The sequence below is a fragment of the Perissodus microlepis genome, chromosome 13, assembly GCF_051167445.1.
Source record: "Perissodus microlepis isolate ML-2025 ecotype Zambia chromosome 13, ASM5116744v1, whole genome shotgun sequence".
Taxonomy (NCBI): Eukaryota; Metazoa; Chordata; class Actinopteri; order Cichliformes; family Cichlidae; genus Perissodus; species Perissodus microlepis.
The window spans coordinates 15,257,228-15,278,657 of NC_140473.1; the positions used below are offsets into that span (position 1 = coordinate 15,257,228).

Sequence of the window (21,430 nt, forward strand, 5' to 3'; positions counted from 1 at the left end):
CTTGCCCTCTGTTCCCTCACATCAGCATGTAATGTGCACACAAGCGCCAGTTCTAAATGGGCTCTCAACACAGCTAACACATTCAGGTGAAGTCATCAATTCCCTCTCCTGTGAAATTAAACAGCACTTGTGACTTCGGGTAATAAAGTAGTTATAAAAGTTTCTCTGTGTGTATGTGCACACAAACTGGTGAGCACTGCTATAGGTGTTAAAAACGCTGCTAAAGGGGAAGCGCTGTAGACCCGAACATGTTTTAAATGTAACATGATCTCAGCATAATTCCTATTACCCTGCAAAGTCTGACTGTTTTCAATCCTCATGGTTACTCGCCCATCCCCCCTGCCCATTTTTTCCCTCCTGGTCCCAACGTTTCTCGTCCCTTGTTGTCTTCCTAAGCATGCCCCTTTTTCTGCACCACCTCCTACCCTCATGTGGAGGTTAAATGCCTTCGTGTCGACAGCTTGCTTCTAGCAAGTAAGAAGGAAACAACTTGCAGGGCTACCAAAAACAGAACTTCCCTTGCTGTTAAGCTTGTGATCCACTCTCACTGCCACAGTAAGGCACACATACATACACACACAGACACACACACACACAGGATTTCCTTCCATATACATGAAGTATGATAAACAAAATGCTGGTACAACAAAAGTCTGTGTGTTCAACTAAAAAACAAGTATCTACATGTGTTGGCTTTGTGGGGCAACAGCAGGTTGACCTCTGATCCTGCCCTCAGAAGGAGCAAGAACAGGAGCAGAGGTTTATCTTTACACTGAGCTGCCATCTCTTCTGTCAGTCTAAAATCAACACAGCTGATTTACATCCACCTATCCGAGTGCTTGGCTCTTCAAAATCTGCAGTGTGTCTCTGTTCTGTGATGAAATGCGTACGGAGTAATAAAGGAACAATCAACAAAAAGTAGATAGCAAAAGAGATCAGAGAAATTGAAGGTTATGTACCCGCAGGTTGCCTCAAAATAAAGAAAAAAAAAAAGTTTTCTCAATTCAAAAGTACTCATCACATTTTTTCCGCTTCCATCTAAATTCATGAGAAAGAGATCTGAGATGAATTGCACGTTTCTCTCCATGTTTATGGAGTGTGAAAAGTGATTAGCATTTATATTCGATGGGGAGGAAGCCCAGATTGCTGAGTTGCAGTGCGCCATGGCCTCACAGGAGACATGAGAGGTTACCTTCAACACAGAACAGTTGTGTATGTAATGAAGGAGAGCGCTTGTTGCTTCTAAAGCTGCTGGACACTTTTCTCTCCTTCCTGATTTTGTGTTATTGTAACACTTCCAAAACTATCTAAGCCCCTTTTTTGTGTGTTAGCTTTGGCATTGTACTTGAGGAAGGGATGTGTTGCAACTTGTGTGCATGGATTCTGTGTTTGTGTGCATCCATGTTTGCTTGTTTATGTCTAATAGCCTTGATGTGGTGCCTAAAAACTCTGATATGGTACAGCTATGCTGTTTCACAGGCGCACGCACACACACACGCACACCCCACTTTCCCTTGATTCAGTCAGATGTCAAAAACTTGGAGCTCACCTCACACTTTCTGACCCCCTGCCTACTTTTCGTCTCTTCTCCACCCAGCTACTACACTCAGTGGACCACACTAGAGCACCAGACACACACTTTCTGAACCACCTTGGAAACTTTCCTGGCTGCTATCCCTCCTCCTTTTGCCAAGATTCCCAGTGCCCCTCAGTCCACACCACTGCCCTCTGTGTGTGTGTGTGTATGTGGAAGAGAAGTGTTGAATATACTGCACCCTACTTGAATATATAAATACTGTACATACTGCAAAATCCCTTGCCCCCTAAACCCTAAAACCAAGCCCATTACACAATTCTAAAGCCAGAGTGACCCCCTACAGACTTTGACGTGACGTAACTTCTCGTTCCCTTCTTTTCTGCAGGCAGCTGGTGGAGAATCAGATTACTGTGATTGAGCGTGGGGCCTTTGATGACATGAAGGAGCTGGAAAGACTGTGAGTATGACCAATGGTTGTCTTTAGATAGCCTGAACACACTTAAACTTGAAATGAAAATCCCACCCTAATACTCATGTGTTTTCACTCTCTGTATTTGTTGGGGGTAATGAGACTAACAGGAATGATACATAAAATCTTGCAAAATCAAGTGTGTGGCACTATCCTGGCCTTTCATTGTGGTTGGATGGTGCTAAGAGGGTACGGTGTGGGCTGCGAGTATTTTTATTAGCTCTGCCTGACAGGAATGCCCTCAGTGGGATATGTGGGCTTAAAAGGCCTCCCCCACCGCAGACCCTGGCTCATCTGGACAGCACCAGGACTCCTTGACAGCTTGTAAACTTGCTGGGAAAACACACAGACAAACGCAATCAACCACTCCTTAACCCCCTCATTAGTAAATCAATAGTGCTAGCCACATGGAAACCTGCACAGCAGATGACTTTATGGACCACGGCGTAATGCAGACATAGTGGTTAACTTATAAAAGACTTTCCCCTGATCTGAAACCCACATTAACAGTCTGTGTTACCAAACTTGAGACCACGCACAGCTTGCCTTTCCTCCTCCTCCTCCATATTCAACTGATCCCAAACATTGGGTAGACATTTCCATGTGCCAGACCAATGTGGAAATTGAGTGGCTCGTTTCTTTAATGTTTAAAAGCCACTAACCCACCAGCAGGTACAGTTCAGTGTGAATGAAGCAGCAGCAGACCATTAATGTCCATTATGCACTAAATCTCCCTCTCAGCTGGCCGAACACTCTTCTCAGTGTATACAGTGTGTGGCACAAGTCCTAACATCTGTCTGAATTTGTCTGAAGGCATGGCAGTGGCCTCACATTTGCAGCGTCTCTGTGCCACAGTCCTTGCATTCGCTCCCATGGGCCTCAAATGGGCCATTCAAAAAGGAGAGAGTTGTGGTTTTCAACAGATTAGCAACAGTCTGTTCTCCATTGACTTAATTGTTGTATTTGCATAAAGCCTGCCAGTCTTAGATGTTAGCTGTTTGACGTGGAGTCTCTTGCCAACCACCACCCCTCTCAGTGTGTCCTTGGGCTTGAATAAGCTCATCCATTCCTCTTAATTTTATTTAGAAACATCTTTTTTCGATAGATCGTCCCGAATAAAATGTTTTAGTGTTCCTATAACTGAATGGATATGATTCACTTTAAAAAAAAATTGGAATGTTGCTATTTTGTTGTTCTGGGAAAGTCAACAGAATGCTATTTTGCAAGGCAAAACAAAGTCATTTAACTGTGTAGCGATAATTTACGGCACTGTCTCTGACCAGCAGTTTTAATTCCCCCGAACTTTCAGTTGGATATTTATGTGACATGCAGAGCACACTGAAACACAATAGCCTGTGGCTAAGCCGATTCTACGGCAGCTAGAAGAAATTATTCACAGCCTACACATTCAAGGACACACATGCATAGACACACACGCACAATCACTGGTTGATCATACGTTTTCCTTGCTTCAGGCGGCTGAACCGTAATCAACTGCAGCAGCTTCCTGAGTTGCTGTTTCAGAAGAACCCTGGCCTGTCTCGACTGTAAGTACATTCGCTTTTTTATTAATTTACCTCTTCCTCTCTGTCAGCGCACACTATGCAAACCACCAAAGATGGCTCAGTTAGGCAAGTCTGGTGAATTCTGGCTTTGGTTTGATTAGGTATAAACACAATTAAAGTACAAATATATTTCAATTGCACTTGCTGAAATACACATCAGAACTCTTTCTTGTTGACCATAAGGCAAAATGAACTGGGTGAGAAAAATGGACATCTGAAGTAGTTGGCTTCATATCTACATTAATGGATTTATAAGCAGTAATAACTTGCACATTAATTTGCAATTTGTCTGTGACGCAGTTTTGAAATTCCTAATCCGGAAGAACGGTCCTTTGTGGGACAGCTTCTGCAGCTCACAGCACAGATCCTGCTCTTTTAAATGGCAAAGATAACTTAGCATTCCAAATTAAAGTCACTATGCCGACAATGCTTTGCTGCCTCAAGTGTAACAGCTCTTTTGCACATATGGAAAAAATCGTGGTTGTACTTTGGCTCTCTCATCGTGTGGGTTTGTCTGAAAAATAACGTAAAAGTGTCTGAATGACAGAATAGCACCAGTTTAAGAGCTGGATGAAGCCAGCAATGTTACGTATCCCGTGTCTGAAAAGGGCTTCAGACTGTCTGCAAGAGGATCTAGGGGTGACAGAGATTTGATCAGACTGGAGCTAAGGGACAAATTAGACTGTGAACCTAAGTCCAGGTGAAAGGATGGCTTTGTTACTTAATGAGATTGTTTTATGTCATGCGAGTCCGCCAGCATGCTCCACCTTCATTGAATGGTGAAGGTGGAGCACACTTTCGTTTGCTTCTTGTTAAGACCGGTCCCATTCAGTCACACACCCACGCATCCTTCAACTCATGCACCTCATGCAGCGAGACGATCCCACAGTAATGCTTAACTTTTATTCCCATCTACAAAGAGGTTCTATGTTTCTTTTTCTTTCTTTGGTATAATCAGTGTCCCTGTTGCTAACTGATCATTGGAGCCCCTATTATTCGCGTTCAGATTACCTGGAGCATCTGGGAATAATGAAACAGTGGGACATGGAAAAGTCATTTCCCTTCCTTCTATACTCATAGTGATACTACTAACCCATGATCCTAGCCTTAGCCCTCCATCTGTTTATCTTGCGTTTGATGTTTAACACCATCTTGAATCTATCTGTCGCTTCCTTGCAACTATTTCCCCACGTCACCTATCATTATGCCCAAACCAGCCGCTGGGAATTTAAGGCCTCCTCTTTTGGTACAAGGCTGGTTGTCTTGTTGTTTGTTCACACTGAGCAGCACTGAGTTGTGTGTCTAGTAGACTAAGAGCAGACCAAGGCCTCTCAGACCAGCGGATGGCCTTGAACCAGTGTGATTGGTCCATCTGGAGCAGCTGGCGTAGTCAGCAGCCAAATGATTGTGCTAACACATCCAGTCTAACTTCATGGTCATTATTCTAAACCTATCACTGGGTTCTCAGCCATGTTCTGGAGAGTGAGACTTTGTTTAACATTGCTTAATCGATTCGCTATGTGTCTGTGTATACACTCATTTGTTCTTTATCCTTGGTTAGACAGAAGAGAACAGTAATTGACCTTGAGGCTTTTCAGGTGTGAAAGTGCCTGGCATTTTTTAACAGTTAAAACAAATCCAAGGCCAAGGAATCAGCAATAATTCAATCTTTATGGTGCCAGTGCTTGACTGACAGATACTACTTTGTGAAAGACTTGTAGTCCTTGTTAAAAAAAAAATTTGGGCTAGTAGCGTGGGATCAGGAGCAGCAGTAGAAGACAAAGATATTTTTTTCCTAAGGTGTTTCTCAACTCCTGAGCGGTGTTCCCGACCACACCATAGGTTCTGGTTGCAGTCGGATGCGGTTGGGTTACAGCCTCGTCTCGCTCCCGCCAGCAGCTTTTAATGGACTTAAAAGGTCCTCATCTCCCAGAGGAAGACTTTCACTGCTATGTCATGTGTGCATTTATGTGTGTGTCTGAGGACGACAGAGAAAGAGAGGGAGAGAGCTCAATAGACAAAGAGAGTCTGTGGTTGCGTATGTATTTGTGTGCGAGTCTTTGCACTTGCTCAAAGAGCTCACTGGGGCTTGTTAGGGTCTGCCTTTATGATCCCAACAAAAGAGGTTAATGTGAAAGCCCGCTGCCCTCAGGTGTAGCACAAACCCAGATGGTTTTTCTTCTCTTGGAAGCAGGATTAATTGCTCCCCTTCTGCTTTTCTATACTTTAACACTCTTGCTGTCTTTTTTGCTCTACTCTTTTTTTTATTATTCTCTTTGCTCATTCTAGAGTGAGGGTTTTAAGGAAAGCTTGTATAACAAAGTGGCCATTTGTCTTAGACACCCTGCTGAGAGGACAAACAGAACGAAGGGCAAAAGGGGGTAGAGGAGCGAGGGATAGCAGATGAGATTGTCGCTCTCATTAAACTTTAGAGGAAAAGCTACCGGGTTAATAAAAGGGTGTTGGTTAAATGAGCAGTGTAGTGTTGTTTTGTGGGAAGTTTTTAAACACTTGATCCCATGGAGTCATTACGTTAACGGGGTAATGAGTTTGCTCTACAAAGGGAAGATGAATTAATCCAAGTGCTCTTGCTAGAACACATTTTTAAAGAGCTCTAGTAAAGCCTACCGTAAAAGAACGAAATATTTAGCATTTCGAAATAACTGAATTTTATCTTGTGCTATAATTCTGCTAAAGCATCAAAGCTAATAGGTTTAAGGTGTATAATGTGTCTTGGTTCATTTAAAAAACAGAAAACTGCACAGGTGGATTTTCCAGAGCTACGTACTTTCTCTTGTGAGAGCCAAACTCTTTATACAGACCCCCGCTACACTGCCTCCTATCTTTTCCCATGCCTCAGAGATCCTGGAGACACTGATGCATGGGGGAAATAGGAAAGATAATTGGAATTGATTAGAGATGATTAGGGAGAGACGGAGTTAGTTAAAGCTTCCTGTGATGGATGACCCCGACAAGAAGGCATGGGAACAGTGGCTCGGAGGTGAGAGGCGCTGCGCAGAACATCACTGAACAATAACAGTGAAAATAGAGTTGCATTCATCACTGTTAATGACCTGTTGCCCCCCTCTCACCAGCCTTGACTACTCCTTATCCCACTTCCACTGCGCTTCAGATCTGTAATCTACTCATCCATGTTTGTAATTAGTGTGCTTTCGCAGTGGGAGAGCAGGAGGAAGGAAGGACCGCAGGATGGAGGGAAAAAAGTGGCATAGGTGAGTAGAGTCGGGGGCGTGTAGAGCAATTGGTCTGATAGCTGGCCCCAGGGAATAGCATCTGGTTTAGGCTGACGATGGGTGACTGGGGGAGGAGGAGACAAAGGGGTATTTTGAGGTTTTTGAGCAAGCGCATTTGCTTGGGACAGCAACACAGGTTTGTTTAGAGGGGGTGTCGCGTTCGATAATGACCAACTTTTTGTATTATGTTGTCGGTTAAGGAGATAATCAGGGAAGGTTTTCCCTTGTATAACTCCCCAGGAAAGATGAGGGAGGTGGAGGGATGTGGGAAGGGTGTGGTAGTACCTGCACTACAGGGGAGCTGAGGAAACCCTGGCAAAGGTTTGAAAAAGGGGGTGTGTCTCATCCGTCTTTAAGAAGCTTTTTTACATCCTTCAATTTAACGTTAATGCCTGGCAACGGGTACTCTAATATACACAAACACCAAACGTACACACACACACATTCACTGAGACACACAGGCAAATGTGCACACACAAGAGAAAGAAAACTGAGGGAAAATGTAAATAACACTAATTAGGCACAAACACTCAGAGAATAACACTATAATTAGATCTCTGTGTGTGGATGGTATGCATACACAAGGGATTACGTCCTTTCTGTGGCTCTGACTGTAGATAAAAGAGCCGCTTCAGATATGTGTTGATGCAAAGCTGCTTCTTCTGTGTTTGTGTTGGAGAGATGCTGTGTTTTGTGTTTGTTGATTGCTTGATGCTTAGGGAACAGTAGCTCAGAGTGAAAATAAAGAATTATTTAGGGTAGGAAGGTCTTGAATAAAGTGCACTATCATTAAGCCTATAAATCATCTCTCTGTCACAGTTTTCCCACTTGTTTTGACTTTGTTACCATTCAGCACATATACACTATTTTCCCCTTTTCATTTGCTTCAGTTTGATTGGCTTGTAAACTTGCTCCAGTGTTCCAAGACTTTTTGTGCCATAAAGCAAGCAAATTAACTCTTTTGACTTTTGACTTTTTGTGTATGACTGCGTGAAAGACTGAGTTGAATGTGTGTGTGGGGGTTTTTCTCTCCTCGTGACCGTTTGTGTTTGTATAATACTGTGCTGTGTAGGCGTCTTTGCATGCATGCATGCATGTGTGTGTGCATCTGGCAGGCTGTTAATGCTTCAAGCTGGTCTTGTTGTTTCCTTCTCTTTGTCTCTTCTGATGAATGACCTGCCTCAGTGTGCTAGGACTCTCTCTCTTCCTTAGAGGACTGTTTGGGCTCCCGCTTGGCAGCAGTCCCCATGGCAACTCATCTTCATCAGAAGGTTTCTGTGCCATCAATGGTAGACATCCTGATTTCTTGACTGTGGTTTGTCTGACACTAAGTAAATAATGACAGCACAGACTTCAGTGAAGCTAGCTTCAGACTTCACACTGTGTATCCATTTTGAAACTTCCATCTAGTACATTGTATACACTATGAAGTTACTTCCACAGTATGTGAATTGTGACAGTATTGTCATTATGGTAGTACGTTTTTATTGAACACACTTAACAAAAATGATTGTAATGTTTGACTGCTATTGTAGCTTTAGCCACACGTTTTATGTGCATATTGGCCAGCCTCTGACTATGCATGCTATTGAGGTCTTCTATGGTGAAAATGACAGTTTAATTTGGACATCCAACTATTTTTTTTAATCTGCTGCTATTGGCTGTTTTGCTAGCATTTGCATCTCTCACTCAATTGCCCAAATGGTCTTTGGGTTTTCTGACAGTGTTTCAAAGCTTTTCTTTGGACATTGGTTCCTTTTTCACTTCATTTTCAGTCCAGTACAGGATGTAATGGCTCATTCAAGCATAGAAAACTTATATCAAGAGACAAGCCAGGGATCCACCATCTGAAAAGCATCTGATTGGCAAGGTCTTCATTTTGAACATGAAAAAAAAATCGCACACCTCAGTATTAATGAATCCGTGTGAGAGCATCTTGACAGAGAACAGAACAAAAGGCAGCCAACCTCCAAAGAAGAGTTTTCAATGTCCTTCAAAAAGCCTGGAGAACTATTCCTGGAGAATACTTAAATAAATTAAAAGAAAGCTTGCCCAGTAGAGTTCAGGCTGTGTTGAACAACCCAGCAAATCTGATGAAGATCCTCATCACTTTCTTTAAAACTGCCAGAAAGAGCATTGACCTTGGCAAAGGAAATGCTCTCCAAGCATCCTTTGAGCACTAATAACAAAAGACACATTTTTTCATTATTCATGGAAGAACTCACCTCCTCAACAAAAACCATCAGAGGTGTTTATCTATATTTATTTTCCTAATTTGAGTGACGCTGGGTGAAATTTTAACTTCAGTGCACGGGTGACGTTTATTTATTTATTTTTTAAGCAGTTTGAAATACCTGACTTGGCGACCAAACTGGCCAGGCCTTAACTTTTTGCCCCCGTCCCTCTTCCTGCCCCTGTCCTTGTCAGACGGTAAAAGTGGCTTTTATGGCTTGTCACTGTTTTCTTTACGAGATCGGACCGTGTGTGAGAGAGAAATGCAGACCAAACCATGTGAGGAGAGCGGAAGCCAAAAGGGGGTAATTTAGAAACCACTCTGCCATCTGAAATATTCACAACCACAGCACAAGGGGAATGAGAAAGAATGAAAAAGAGGACAAAAAACAGACTGAAGAAAGACAAAGTTAAAGAACAGAGAGAGAGATGGTCAGAGGTGCAAAGGAGAGCAGCAAAGATGTAGCAAAAGCAGGAGAGAAACAGCGGTGTTTATATTTACTAACGATTTTGTGTCCTTCCTCATGAATAATTGAACAGATGGATTGAGGCTTGTTAAATATTCACACTCAAGCACTGGGACATCAGTGGTCTGTGTGTGTGTGTGTGTGTGTGTATGTCCACTGTCTGGTACACGCTGTTCTACATACACACTCATACCATCTCTGATGCTCTAAATATTCATACAAGAAAACATGTGCGCACACACACACACACACACACATATACACACATGCGCAAGTTCTTCAGTGGTGACCGTCCAGTCACACACATGCACATTCCTATGCGTTTGTGATTGCGTGTGCACGCACATCTTCACACTGGGGACTAGGCTGGTCATTATGAATTGATACGGCATGAATAAGACATCACAGTGTGGTCTAGATCCGTCATGAGTATACACACACGGGGATTTCACTCGCAGAGCTGCAGAAAGAGGCCTCCTCCTCCTCCTCTCTGTGCCGTTGCCGGCAGTTTGCCTCTGTGATGGCTGGCTTCGCCTGGTCCAGATTGGAACTGACGCACAGAGGAGAAAAGGCTACCCTCATGCACACACAAACACACATATATGCACTTACTCCCTGGAATCTTAGAGCAGGGGTTTGAGGAAGTCTGCTGTCCCGTTCCAGGAATAACAACCAATGCGGTGCTGGTTGGGTTGTCCTGCTTGCGGTCATGTTGCTTAGTAGTCATGTGTGTGCAAAATTGGCTCATACAGTCAAGCAGTATGGAGTATGAATGCATCTATCAGAATGAGAAATCCAGCTCATTCATCACAGCAGTAATAGAGTGCAATCTCCCTGCAGAGAGTGTTTCCCTCACTCAGTGCATCTGTCCACCTCGTTACGGTTCATTTCAAGATCTGGGGTTTCGATCAACACTATCAGCTCTGGATCATCATGTGGAAGTGTCGTGTGTGAAGTTCTTAGCAGGAAGACTTGAGTATTTGTGTGTAATCTCTAGTTATGAGCTGTTAGGGTCTGGATGCGAGAGTCTGGTGCTCAGTGTTGGACGTATCCCAAGCAGACCCAAACACCGCCTCTGATCCCATGGGTGGGGAGGGGTGAAGGCGTTCGAAAACCCTTCCTTACATCCTGCAGAGCAGGAAGAAGCATGGAGCTACCCACACATGTGCATGTTTAGCTTGCGCGCACACGCACACACACACACACACTGTGGAAACCCACACGCGTACAGTAAATGATTAGTCCAGCCCCATTCTGTGGCCTCAGGCTCAGTCTCTGATTCTGTGATTTTGAAAAGCAGAAACAAACAAACTGCAGGGCAAATTATGCCTTCACACACATACACACACTCAAATAGAGACACACACAATCACACAAATGCCACTGCACACATACTTTGCCCACCTCCTGCCGATTTGCTGCTGTAGCAACCAATGCTCTGTGGGGCTTGGACTTGGACTGTTTACCTTTTCTGAGTAAGCGGAAGACACAGAGAAAGAAAGAAGGATTTGGAAGGTGAAATAGTTCAAACAGCGCCTCATATTTTATGATCCAGTTGCTTGGAAAAAGGGTGGTATAATAGATGGAAAGAGATTTTTGGATTTTTAGTTTTGTATGCATATATAATTATAGGCTTTGGACACATCCCTTTATCCTGTTGAACTCCTTCGTATGCCCTGTGGCTATATTTCTCTGTGTTTGTGAATTGTGGGATCTGTCACTTTTCTGTCTGTGGTGAGCAGGTCCATTCTCAAGGGTTTTATACTTAGCACACACTCTTTTGTTCTTGAGATGCTACAGGCTAATGAGCTGCTGCTGTTGCTACTTCATAAAGAGTATTTCCCTGCATGAAGATGGCTATTTGTGGGTTAATGAGGCTAATATGGTGCTAATGGTGATGGATGTAAGCATGCAGCAACAGGTTTTCTGGATTGAATTTGATTAAATTGGATTGAGTCTGATTGGCAGTTGTGCACTTATAGGAAAATCAATACAACCTTCAGATTTATACAGCCTTCATGTTATTAACCAGTTACATCAGTGTTGGGGTCGTTTCTCAAGAAATGTAATGCATTGTACATTATTCATTAACAACTAAGAGCAATGGTGAAAACCAGCTTAAAGAGACTTCATGTTGCCGCTGTGATTTTAATGTGATTCTACTGTAGAAGTAGATGCAGGTATAAACAGAGGTTACAGTGCTACAAGCGTTAATGCTCGTCATTGCCTTTGTTACCTGTTGAAGAACAGGCTCTGGCTGCTGTACTGGGTCAGCATACACTCAGCTTTAACCTAATTCTGGATTCTTTGCTAGTTTTGTCCTTTCTGTGCAGATGCTTGCAAAAAAAAATCAATGTTCTGTTAGCATTGTAATACAGTTACTATCCTGGAGGCAGTCTGCATGCTCTCTATCTTATCCTCTTATCCTTTACTGCGATAAAAAGGAAGTATTGTTTATATTGCCATCATTTTCCTCATCCCTTCACATTAACTGAAAGCAGCGTTTTAAATTGCAAGTGTGCCGGAAGAAAAATACATTTTTGATACTTTTTTTTTTACTTTCCATCTGCCCAACATGCAGATAATTGAAGAACCTTTGGAATCCCAAGCAATGATGTAATTGTAACTGTAATGTGATTATTGAACTTTGCTTTAATGAGTTACAAAGTAATCTATTATACACAACACTGATAAGCATGAACAAAAACAAAATTGACTTGTTTACTTTTGTTTATTATATTTAGAAGGACTCATCTGTTTCATAAGTAAAATCCAACCAGAGCTTTCTGTCGTGTGCCTCTGTACTCTGTACTTTCTCCTCAGCCATTCTGCTTTCTCACACTTGTCTGCTTAGGTACACAGACTGCCTACATTCCATTACAAAGACATATTGAGCAGTGCAGAGCTGGTGAGCATTGCAAGCAGGAAAATATGAATTCCAGTACAAATGCATATCTGTTTCCAATAGTGGCTCCCTCTCACAGTTCTCTCCTGTTGGTATCGCAGCATGAAGCCGTGATCTCATTAGCCTTGCAGTGCATATGTATGCCTATTGTGGATGTATAAATATGTATATATTTGTGAGAAACAGTATGATATTTTGTGCAGTGGGTGTCTTTCCGTCTTACCTTTCTCTAGTTTAACAAGAAACCGTTGGGGGATGGAATTGATTCCCCTTCCCTGCTGTTTCAGCCAGGAAAATACATGCACATGCACAAACCTGCCCCGCCCAATCAAAGCTTCCAGAAGTGACTGTTATATCTGAGATGCAGACAGACCTGTGTGTGTTTATTTGTTGTGTAGCCACACCAATTTTACACCTAAGAGGGTGGAGGGAGGAGAAATGCACTGAGTATTGATTGAAGGGGAAGGAGTCACACAGAGATGGAAGTCACATTTGAAAAGCAGGGAGGATGAAAGAAAGAAGAACAGTGAAGGAGAAAGCACTGTATATATATATGTTTATATTTTCTTATATTTGATTCATTATTTCTGGAACTCGGAAAGTTGATTGTATTCCAGAGAGAACTTTAAATTGTTTTTTTTTTTTTGCGGTAGTTTAAAATCCCTTACTCTCAGATCAAGTCCGGTGCAGCAATTCAATCAAGCATAAAGATGGAGAATGCGGTGAGTTGAAAGGGGGTAAAATGAGTTAGAGGGCAATACAAGGACCTGAAAGTGACGGACAGTCCCTGGGAAGCAATAAATAGTGTGGGGATAGAGTAAGTGGGGTTGGCAGATAATGTGAGAGAAAGAAAAAAAGGCACAGAGAAGAAAGATTGGCCTCATCTGTAGACTTTGAAAGGATTCTCATCTTTTCTCATCTATATGGCTGTGCTGGGAGACAGAGAGCGAGAGGGAACTAAGGGCACCTGCAGTCGAGCATTAGCCAAAAGCCCCATTATCACTTCAAAGCTGGACTTTGCTGAAGGAGGCCTGAGTGACACCGGGGCCCTACAGAGGATGAAACAGTGCACAGAGATAGGAGCAGAAGGCCGCCTTCTCTGTCAGCTTTTTCTTCAATCATCTCCCTGCCCCTTTTGCTGTATCTAACTTTCTCTCTGTCATCTACCATGTCCTACCTTCCTTATCGCTTTCCTTTCCTCTTCCCCTTATTTCCTCCCCCCTGTTATTTCTTCCCACAGTCTTATCTGTATCTTTAACACCTGGCTGCTTGGATGGCAAGCCCTATAAGAGATCTCTTTCTCTCTTCCATTTCCCCTCCTGGCTGCATTTCTCCATCTTCTCTGGCTTATACAAGGCCCCGGGAATGGGAGCCCTGATGAGCCCCAGGTTGTGGTAATGAGCTTGCAGCTTTCATGTAGGGATCAAGCCGATGACTGGGGGGGGTGTTGTTGGTACTGGTGTTAGTGAAGTGGATATTACCTCCACGGGATTGTGGCTTGTAGGGTAAAAGAGTAGTGAATCAACTCCAGCCAAGTGTAGACCTGGAGATTCAAATAGTTCCCATGGAGTCAAGACTGTCCAAAGCCAGACACAGATATAAACACACCACTGTCAAAGAAGGCAGCAAGCCAGGAAACGCTGTGTAAGTTACAACATTCCAGTATTCCAGTAGTCCAATACATTATTCGAGAGACCTTTACTGATATTCACAGGCCAGAGATGTTCAGATACCTCATGCAGGACAAAGGCTTAGGCCTGACAGTGGCAAACACACAAATCCTGGAACATTTTCTATTACTGCTCCTTGCTTGATTTCTGAGTGTGTCAACATTTCAAGTCTAGAGAAACAAAATTGTGACAAAAGGATAAGTCTGAAGTCTGAAGTTCTTTGATTTGACTTTGCCCAGAAGCAACATCACAATTCCTTAAATCCTTAATGTGCAGCCCTTTAAATCCTTTCAAAATCAATTGTGTGTATGTCTGTGTGTGTGTCAGAGAGAGAGAAAGAGACTGAGCAGTTATGTTTCTATTAATCCGTAATGCCTAGCCACAGGCCATTACCAGTCCTTCCCTGTGACACCTTCATTAGGCCCATAGGATGGCCTTACTTCTCTTTTGTAGATTAAGCCTATTTCCTGTCCTCAGCTAGTCATAGTTGCTCTGTATTAAAGTTGCAATTGATAATTGTTTTTATTATTTCTTTATTTAGTATGTAGCATGTTGTTCTGTTATTCAGGAAACAGTAAAGTGTTTCCAGGTCCAATATCCAATTTATAATGGTTTAAAAACAGAGAAAGGAAGCATTTTTTTAGTTAGTATGAATCAAACATTGTTACTGTGAGAGAGCAGAGGAGCTGTGCCCTGGTTCCACTTCATAAAGATGTTGTAAAAGAGAGAGGATCATTGAAGGTTAACAAAGAGCTTTCACATAAACAAGCTAACAAACTGGCAGCCAAAAGTCCTCTGCACATCCTAAACACTCATTTTACTCCATTTGTTTCCCGTCTGTCATTGCTGGCGTGGCTCACTTAAGACTTTTTTAACCATTCATCCAGTAAATTGAAATATCTTTCATTGAAAAATTTTTTTGGGGGTTTGTTGATTGATTGAACTGGAATATCGATCCGATGACTGAAAGAGACTTCTTTCAGGAGAAATTTTACTTCCTGAAACTTTGGCTGGAGGTAACGGCAGAAACGCAGTCAAGCACTGATATACAATAAATATCACAGTGAAATCATTACAGCTTTGCGGCCTGCTTTCTGAATTGGTTTAAATCTTTCTCATTCCTTTGGCTTTTTATAGTATAGCTCTAAATAGTTTCTATGGAGACTGGATAGGCAGAGCGTTCTTATGCTGCAATTTGCCCCCTCGGCAGTCTCACCTTTATTCACCTTCACCTATGTTTCTGAATATAGAAAGCTGGAAAACAGCAGCACATCTGTGCTAGCACCCTCGCTGCTCAAAGGGCTGAAAAACACAGAGAACTGATAAAAAGGTTTATTTACATGAGTAAAGTTAGAATTTTGGAATGTCAGTCAGTTAAAGGACTCTGAGATTTATTATTAGAGTCTAACTGTTATCAGTCCTTCAAAAAGACTGTACATATAAAATGGACTTAACGGCAATGGTGTAATCCACTGTGGTTTCTTCCGTTCCGTTTAGTCTTTTGGAAACACTCTCAAGTGCAGTCTCACTTTTGGTTTTAATTTTTAGCCTCAGAGGATGTTGCTGGTCCTAAGTTACCACGTGTAAAATAACAAAAATGTTTTTAATGTTTGAAATCAACGCAAGAGTCAGTGATGCACCGTTTCATTTTTTTAGCTTTAGGCCCAGTGTCTCCTCATACTGTGGGTGAATATTGAGCAAAGGTTTGCGTACCAACAAAAGTAAGAGATAGTTGTGAGAGTGAGTTGAGCAGAGTTGAAGGAAGATGTCCAGTGGGGTTAGAGAAGCACTGCCTTGTTTCCCAGGCAGGCACCCTCTTTGTGACATGGTTAAAGATGTGTCCTAACACCATTCCCATCACCCCTAGTCGCCTCCTCTCCCCACCTTGGCTCCCATCCCTCCATCCCACCCTCAGCCCCCGGAGAATAGCTTGCCCTTTGCTCACGCCATTCCGTCTCCTTGGTGCTCATTGTTCCCTGGTTGCTAGGCAATAGCTGGGGCCTCATTTTGTCACCTTGGATACAGGGGGGAGCCTGGGTATTCGTTATAGGGTCAGGGCTGACAGAGGTGACGTGAAGGTGTGTGCGTCTGTGCGCGACTACGTATGCACACGTTGTTGGCCATCAAAGTTTGTGTGTGGGTTCATGTGTGTTTGTGTGTGTGGGTGTGTTTGGTTAAGGGTCAGGCGTGACAGCGCAGATACAATAGGGTGGGGTGTGACCAATCCCTCCTTCACTATTTATTAGCCTATTCAATCACCCACTCCCCTGCTCAGAGCCAGGCTGGGCCAGGAGGCAACCAAGCTGTCTGTCAACAGCAAGGGGGAGGGGCAGCAAGTGGATCCCAGAAAACATAATTAATGTGTAAAACAAGAGCTGCTGCATTGCTCTAAAAGGGAAATTAAGGAAACAAGCAGCCACGGCGACTGCAATTAGGTAGCGCTGAATAGGCCGCTGTCTTTGAGTTGTCAGTACTGCTTCAGGCACTCAAACCTGCTCTCTCTTTCATCTCTCACCCTCTTCCACTCTCTTTCCCCCTCTCTCAGTCTTCCCTCTCTTCTAAACAATGTATTTCTCCCATTCTGTAAAACACACAAGGAGTGGGAGAGCCTTTTTGTCGGTCGGCCTCCTGAGTGTCGATCCTCAATCGTTGAGCTAGCCGTGGCTGGCTGTCCTTGGAGAGCCCTGGAGTGGCTTTCACAAAGGTCCACTAAACACACACACATGCAAACCTATATTATTGTTGCCGGAGCTTTAGGACTCATCACGAGAGCACGAGTGGTGAAATGAGCAAATCAGGGAGGTGCTTTTTTTAAACGAACCCTTATTCAAATTATTCAGTTTTCTATCTTTATAGCGTGTATGACCTTGGAACTAATGGCAAACCTGTTCTTGAATTCATTAGAAAATATCATTAGAAAATCCTAAGCATTTAGATCATCAATCAACAAGTGTTTGGCTCTCAAATTTAGCTTCATTGTGGATGACTCACTCTCCATGTTCCACGTCTGTGAGTCATCTGTGTTTTATTTAACTTTTAGCACTTGCTACAGGCAAGCATTTCCTTTTTTTGTTCGTCTTTTGCATTCCCTTTATCTTTTGCTTTTGCATGAAATTGGATCAGAGCTGTCTGTTGGCAAGAATGCGAGTAGCGACAAACTAGCACCCAGAATGGATTTTGCAATGCACTGCAGAAAAGGTCTGTGGTTGCTGTGCAGAAAAAAAGTATTCCCTCTGGAATCTGTTTTTCTCCTGCTGCGTCTGCATGTGTGTGTTCCAAAACCAACCATGAAGCTAAAATCGTTGCAAATTACTAGCTAAATCGCTGCATTGTGTTCTCGACACTCATAATGAGTCAGAAGGAATGCAATGTCCTCACCTGAGCTGTAACTGATAGCAGATATAAAGAGGATCTCACATGTCCATGCAGAAAAAATCGAAAGAAAAAAGCCTGGCAGTGGAGAGGGCATACCTGCACTGCGAGGCAGGGTGTGTCTGGTCTCTCAGGGTTCATCGCTCCGACTAAACCACAGTGGTAATGCAGCGGAAAATGACTCCAGAACCTGGCATGTAAACTTAGGATCACTGTGATATTGAGAGAGTCGCTCGTGCTTTTTCCAAGCCTCGTACAGTTTCCGGAAGACTCATTAAGGAATCATTAAGTGAGGGAGCTGAAAGGTTCATATTCATGAAATTCATCAAAACAAGTTAGTGAAAGCAGCCAATGCATTTATTTAGTCGGCCAGCTGAATTCATCCAATGGGCTGCATTGATGTAGTGTTGACCCCGAACCACAGCGTGCACTGTTGTCAGTATGGCTTTGTTGGTAGTGCGGTAACCTTTCTTTGTGCCCGTGTTTGGGCCAGTAACCTTGCTTTGTGTTGCTGTGTGTATCAGGGTGTAGTGTGACTCCCCTTATCCATAAATCACTGTCAGATTCCAATGGTACGAAGCAAAGCCTTCATCTGAAGCTAGGATAATAGGGTTGTTGTGTGTCTGTGTGTGTGTGTGAGTGAGTGTGTGTGTGTTTGCGTACCCAGACATTCATGTGTGTGAAGCCTGTTGCCCTTCATTTACCAATCAATGCCATGCAGGGTTTATGAAAATTCAGTGAGTGTGAGATGAGCTTTTTTCTTCAGATGAATATTGCACGAAACGCAGCACTGGGTGACAAAACACTCCATCGATTTTAAAGAAGGAAGGAGGCGGTGATTGAGGGAGGGGGGGTGGAGAGACAAGGGTGAGGGAATGAGGTTGATCGCTGGTGCGTGATGGAATAAACTGTAGATTTTCTGTCGCCTCGTGTGCATGTGTGACTGTGTGTGTACGTCCCACACAGGGGTCTAATAAATAAATAATGTCTGAAATCAGAGCAGCTCTCCCTAGACCATCTCCACTTCATGAGAAGTGCTTGTTTACAACTCCACACAGACACAAATACACAATCTCATGCTACATACTGCGCGGCTACTGGAAGGGACCAATATACTGTTGCTCTCTCCAGGAACACGTCTGTCCTGTGAGCCTCTAAGTGTGTGTTCCCGCTCTCAGGCCTTCATCGCATTACTTTCTGAATTCCTTCCATGTTGATGGAGAAGGGATGGGAAGCATTACTGGGCAGGCCAAAGCAAACACACACACACACATGCATATAAACACCTACCTTATGAGAGGGACTGGAGAGCATTAGTGAGCTCAACAAAGCAAACACGGTGATAAAAGAAGGATTTGGGCAAATTCTGATGAGAGGAAGCGGTGGGGCAGGGAGAGGATTTACCCCCAGTATTCTGCAGGCCGGGGCACGACAGAAGCCCTGAGTTTTGTAACCAAACAGTGTGTGGCACTGACTCATAGTTCCTGTGTTTGCTCTGCGGGATGTCCTAACATATCATTACTTCTCTTAGGAAAAGCAACCTTCTCAAGAGAGACGGCTGCCTACCTTCCAGACAAAACCTGACCTTTAACTTTCTCCCAGCAGTAAATGAACCGATGCTTTTCTAGATGAACTGCGAGTGTAAACGAGAGATGGTGTTGGAGTGCTCGTGGGTGTGAAGGAGAGGGCAGTCGATGCACAGATGATTCCCACGGTTTTATTGTTTTTGGGAGATTTTCATACATTCCCATTTCTAAGCAACTGAAGCAAAGGTCAAAATGGAGGAAGGAAGACGAGAACAACAGACTAGAATGAGATGGAGGGAGAGAGATGTGTTGATGGTAGGGGATACAGCTCTGGAATGCTGCAGTGGTTTTAATTACAGACAAAGGAATGGGCTTTTTAAATATTTAGAGTACAGATGATCTCTCTGGCTGCATATGTTTGTGTGTTTGAGGCTGTGTGTGTGTTTGTGCGCATGTTTATTCGGATATGTGTGTGTGTGGGGCATTACATGTGTGGCGCATGTAAAGATTTTTACACTGGATACCTTACTGACTCCCAGTCCCAAACCCAAACTAGGAGTACAGGGAGTGCAGAATTATTAGGCAAGTTGTATTTTTGAGGAATAATTTTATTATTGAACAACAACCATGTTCTCAATGAACCCAAAAAACTCATTAATATCAAAGCTGAATGTTTTTGGAAGTAGTTTTTAGTTTTAGCTATTTTAGGGGGATATCTGTGTGTGCAGGTGACTATTACTGTGCATAATTATTAGGCAACTTAACCAAAAACAAATATATACCCATTTCAATTATTTATTTTTACCAGTGAAACCAATATAACATCTCCACATTCACAAATATACATTTCTGACATTCAAAAACAAAACAAAAACAAATCAGCGACCAATATAGCCACCTTTCTTTGCAAGGACACTCAAAAGCCTGCCATCCATGGATTCTGTCAGTGTTTTGATCTGTTCACCATCAACATTGCGTGCAGCAGCAACCACAGCCTCCCAGACACTGTTCAGAGAGTGTACTGTTTTCCCTCCTTGTAAATCTCACATTTGATGATGGACCACAGGTTCTCAATGGGGTTCAGATCAGGTGAACAAGGAGGCCATGTCATTAGTTTTTCTTCTTTTATACCCTTTCTTGCCAGCCACGCTGTGGAGTACTTGGACGTGTGTGATGGAGCATTGTCCTGCATGAAAATCATGTTTTTCTTGAAGGATGCAGACTTCTTCCTGTACCACTGCTTGAAGAAGGTGTCTTCCAGAAACTGGCAGTAGGACTGGGAGTTGAGCTTGACTCCATCCTCAACCCGAAAAGGCCCCACAAGCTCATCTTTGATGATACCAGCCCAAACCAGTACTCCACCTCCACCTTGCTGGCGTCTGAGTCGGACTGGAGCTCTCTGCCCTTTACCAATCCAGCCACGGGCCCATCCATCTGGCCCATCAAGACTCACTCTCATTTCATCAGTCCATAAAACCTTAGAAAAATCAGTCTTGAGATATTTCTTGGCCCAGTCTTGACGTTTCAGCTTGTGTGTCTTGTTCAGTGGTGGTCGTCTTTCAGCCTTTCTTACCTTGGCCATGTCTCTGAGTATTGCACACCTTGTGCTTTTGGGCACTCCAGTGATGTTGCAGCTCTGAAATATGGCCAAACTGGTGGCAAGTGGCATCTTGGCAGCTGCACGCTTGACTTTTCTCAGTTCATGGGCAGTTATTTTGCGCCTTGGTTTTTCCACACGCTTCTTGCGACCCTGTTGACTATTTTGAATGAAACGCTTGGTTGTTCGATGATCACGCTTCAGAAGCTTTGCAATTTTGAGACTGCTGCATCCCTCTGCAAGATATCTCACTATTTTTGACTTTTCTGAGCCTGTCAAGTCCTTCTTTTGACTCATTTTGCCAAAGGAAAGGACGTTGCCTAATAATTATGCACACCTGATATAGGGTGTTGATGTCATTAGACCACACCCCTTCTCATTACAGAGATGCACATCACCTAATATGCTTAATTGGTAGTAGGCTTTTGAGCCTATACAGCTTGGAGTAAGACAACATGCATGAAGAGGATGATGTGGACAAAATACTCATTTGCCTAATAATTCTGCACTCCCTGTAGATTAGCTTGTAAACTTCTGAGGATGGGTCTTCTCCCAGTTTTATACCAGCAATAAAGCACACCTAACAGTCTTTAAACGAACAAGCAGGTAGAGAAACATATGCTTTAGCATATAGTGACTAGCCTACCTAGCATGGGCTTGTAAGTTCTGAAATTTTCCAGACATAGGAAGTGAGACTGATGCAAATCTCTGTGTCTATGTTACAGCTCTTTATTTTGGCTCGACACAACCAGAAGGAAATAGGCACCACATTGTGGTGCTATTTAAAAGTTTCGCTGTACAACTATTGAGTCAAACTGTCCTGGCAGCAGCCGACT

General features: G+C 43.2%; 1 protein-coding gene across 4 annotated transcripts in view; it reads left to right on the forward strand.

The window, feature by feature from the left end:
- The window catches only part of slit1a (slit homolog 1a (Drosophila)), an 85,546-nt gene that overhangs the window by 11,849 nt on the left and 52,267 nt on the right, over nt 1-21,430 (forward strand). For all 4 annotated transcript variants that reach the window (XM_084948910.1, XM_084948912.1, XM_084948911.1 and 1 more), the window contains exons 3-4: nt 1,923-1,994; nt 3,482-3,553. In XM_084948910.1, coding sequence (XP_084805036.1) covers nt 1,923-1,994; nt 3,482-3,553 — 144 coding nt within the window. The remainder of the gene's footprint in view (nt 1-1,922; nt 1,995-3,481; nt 3,554-21,430) is intronic.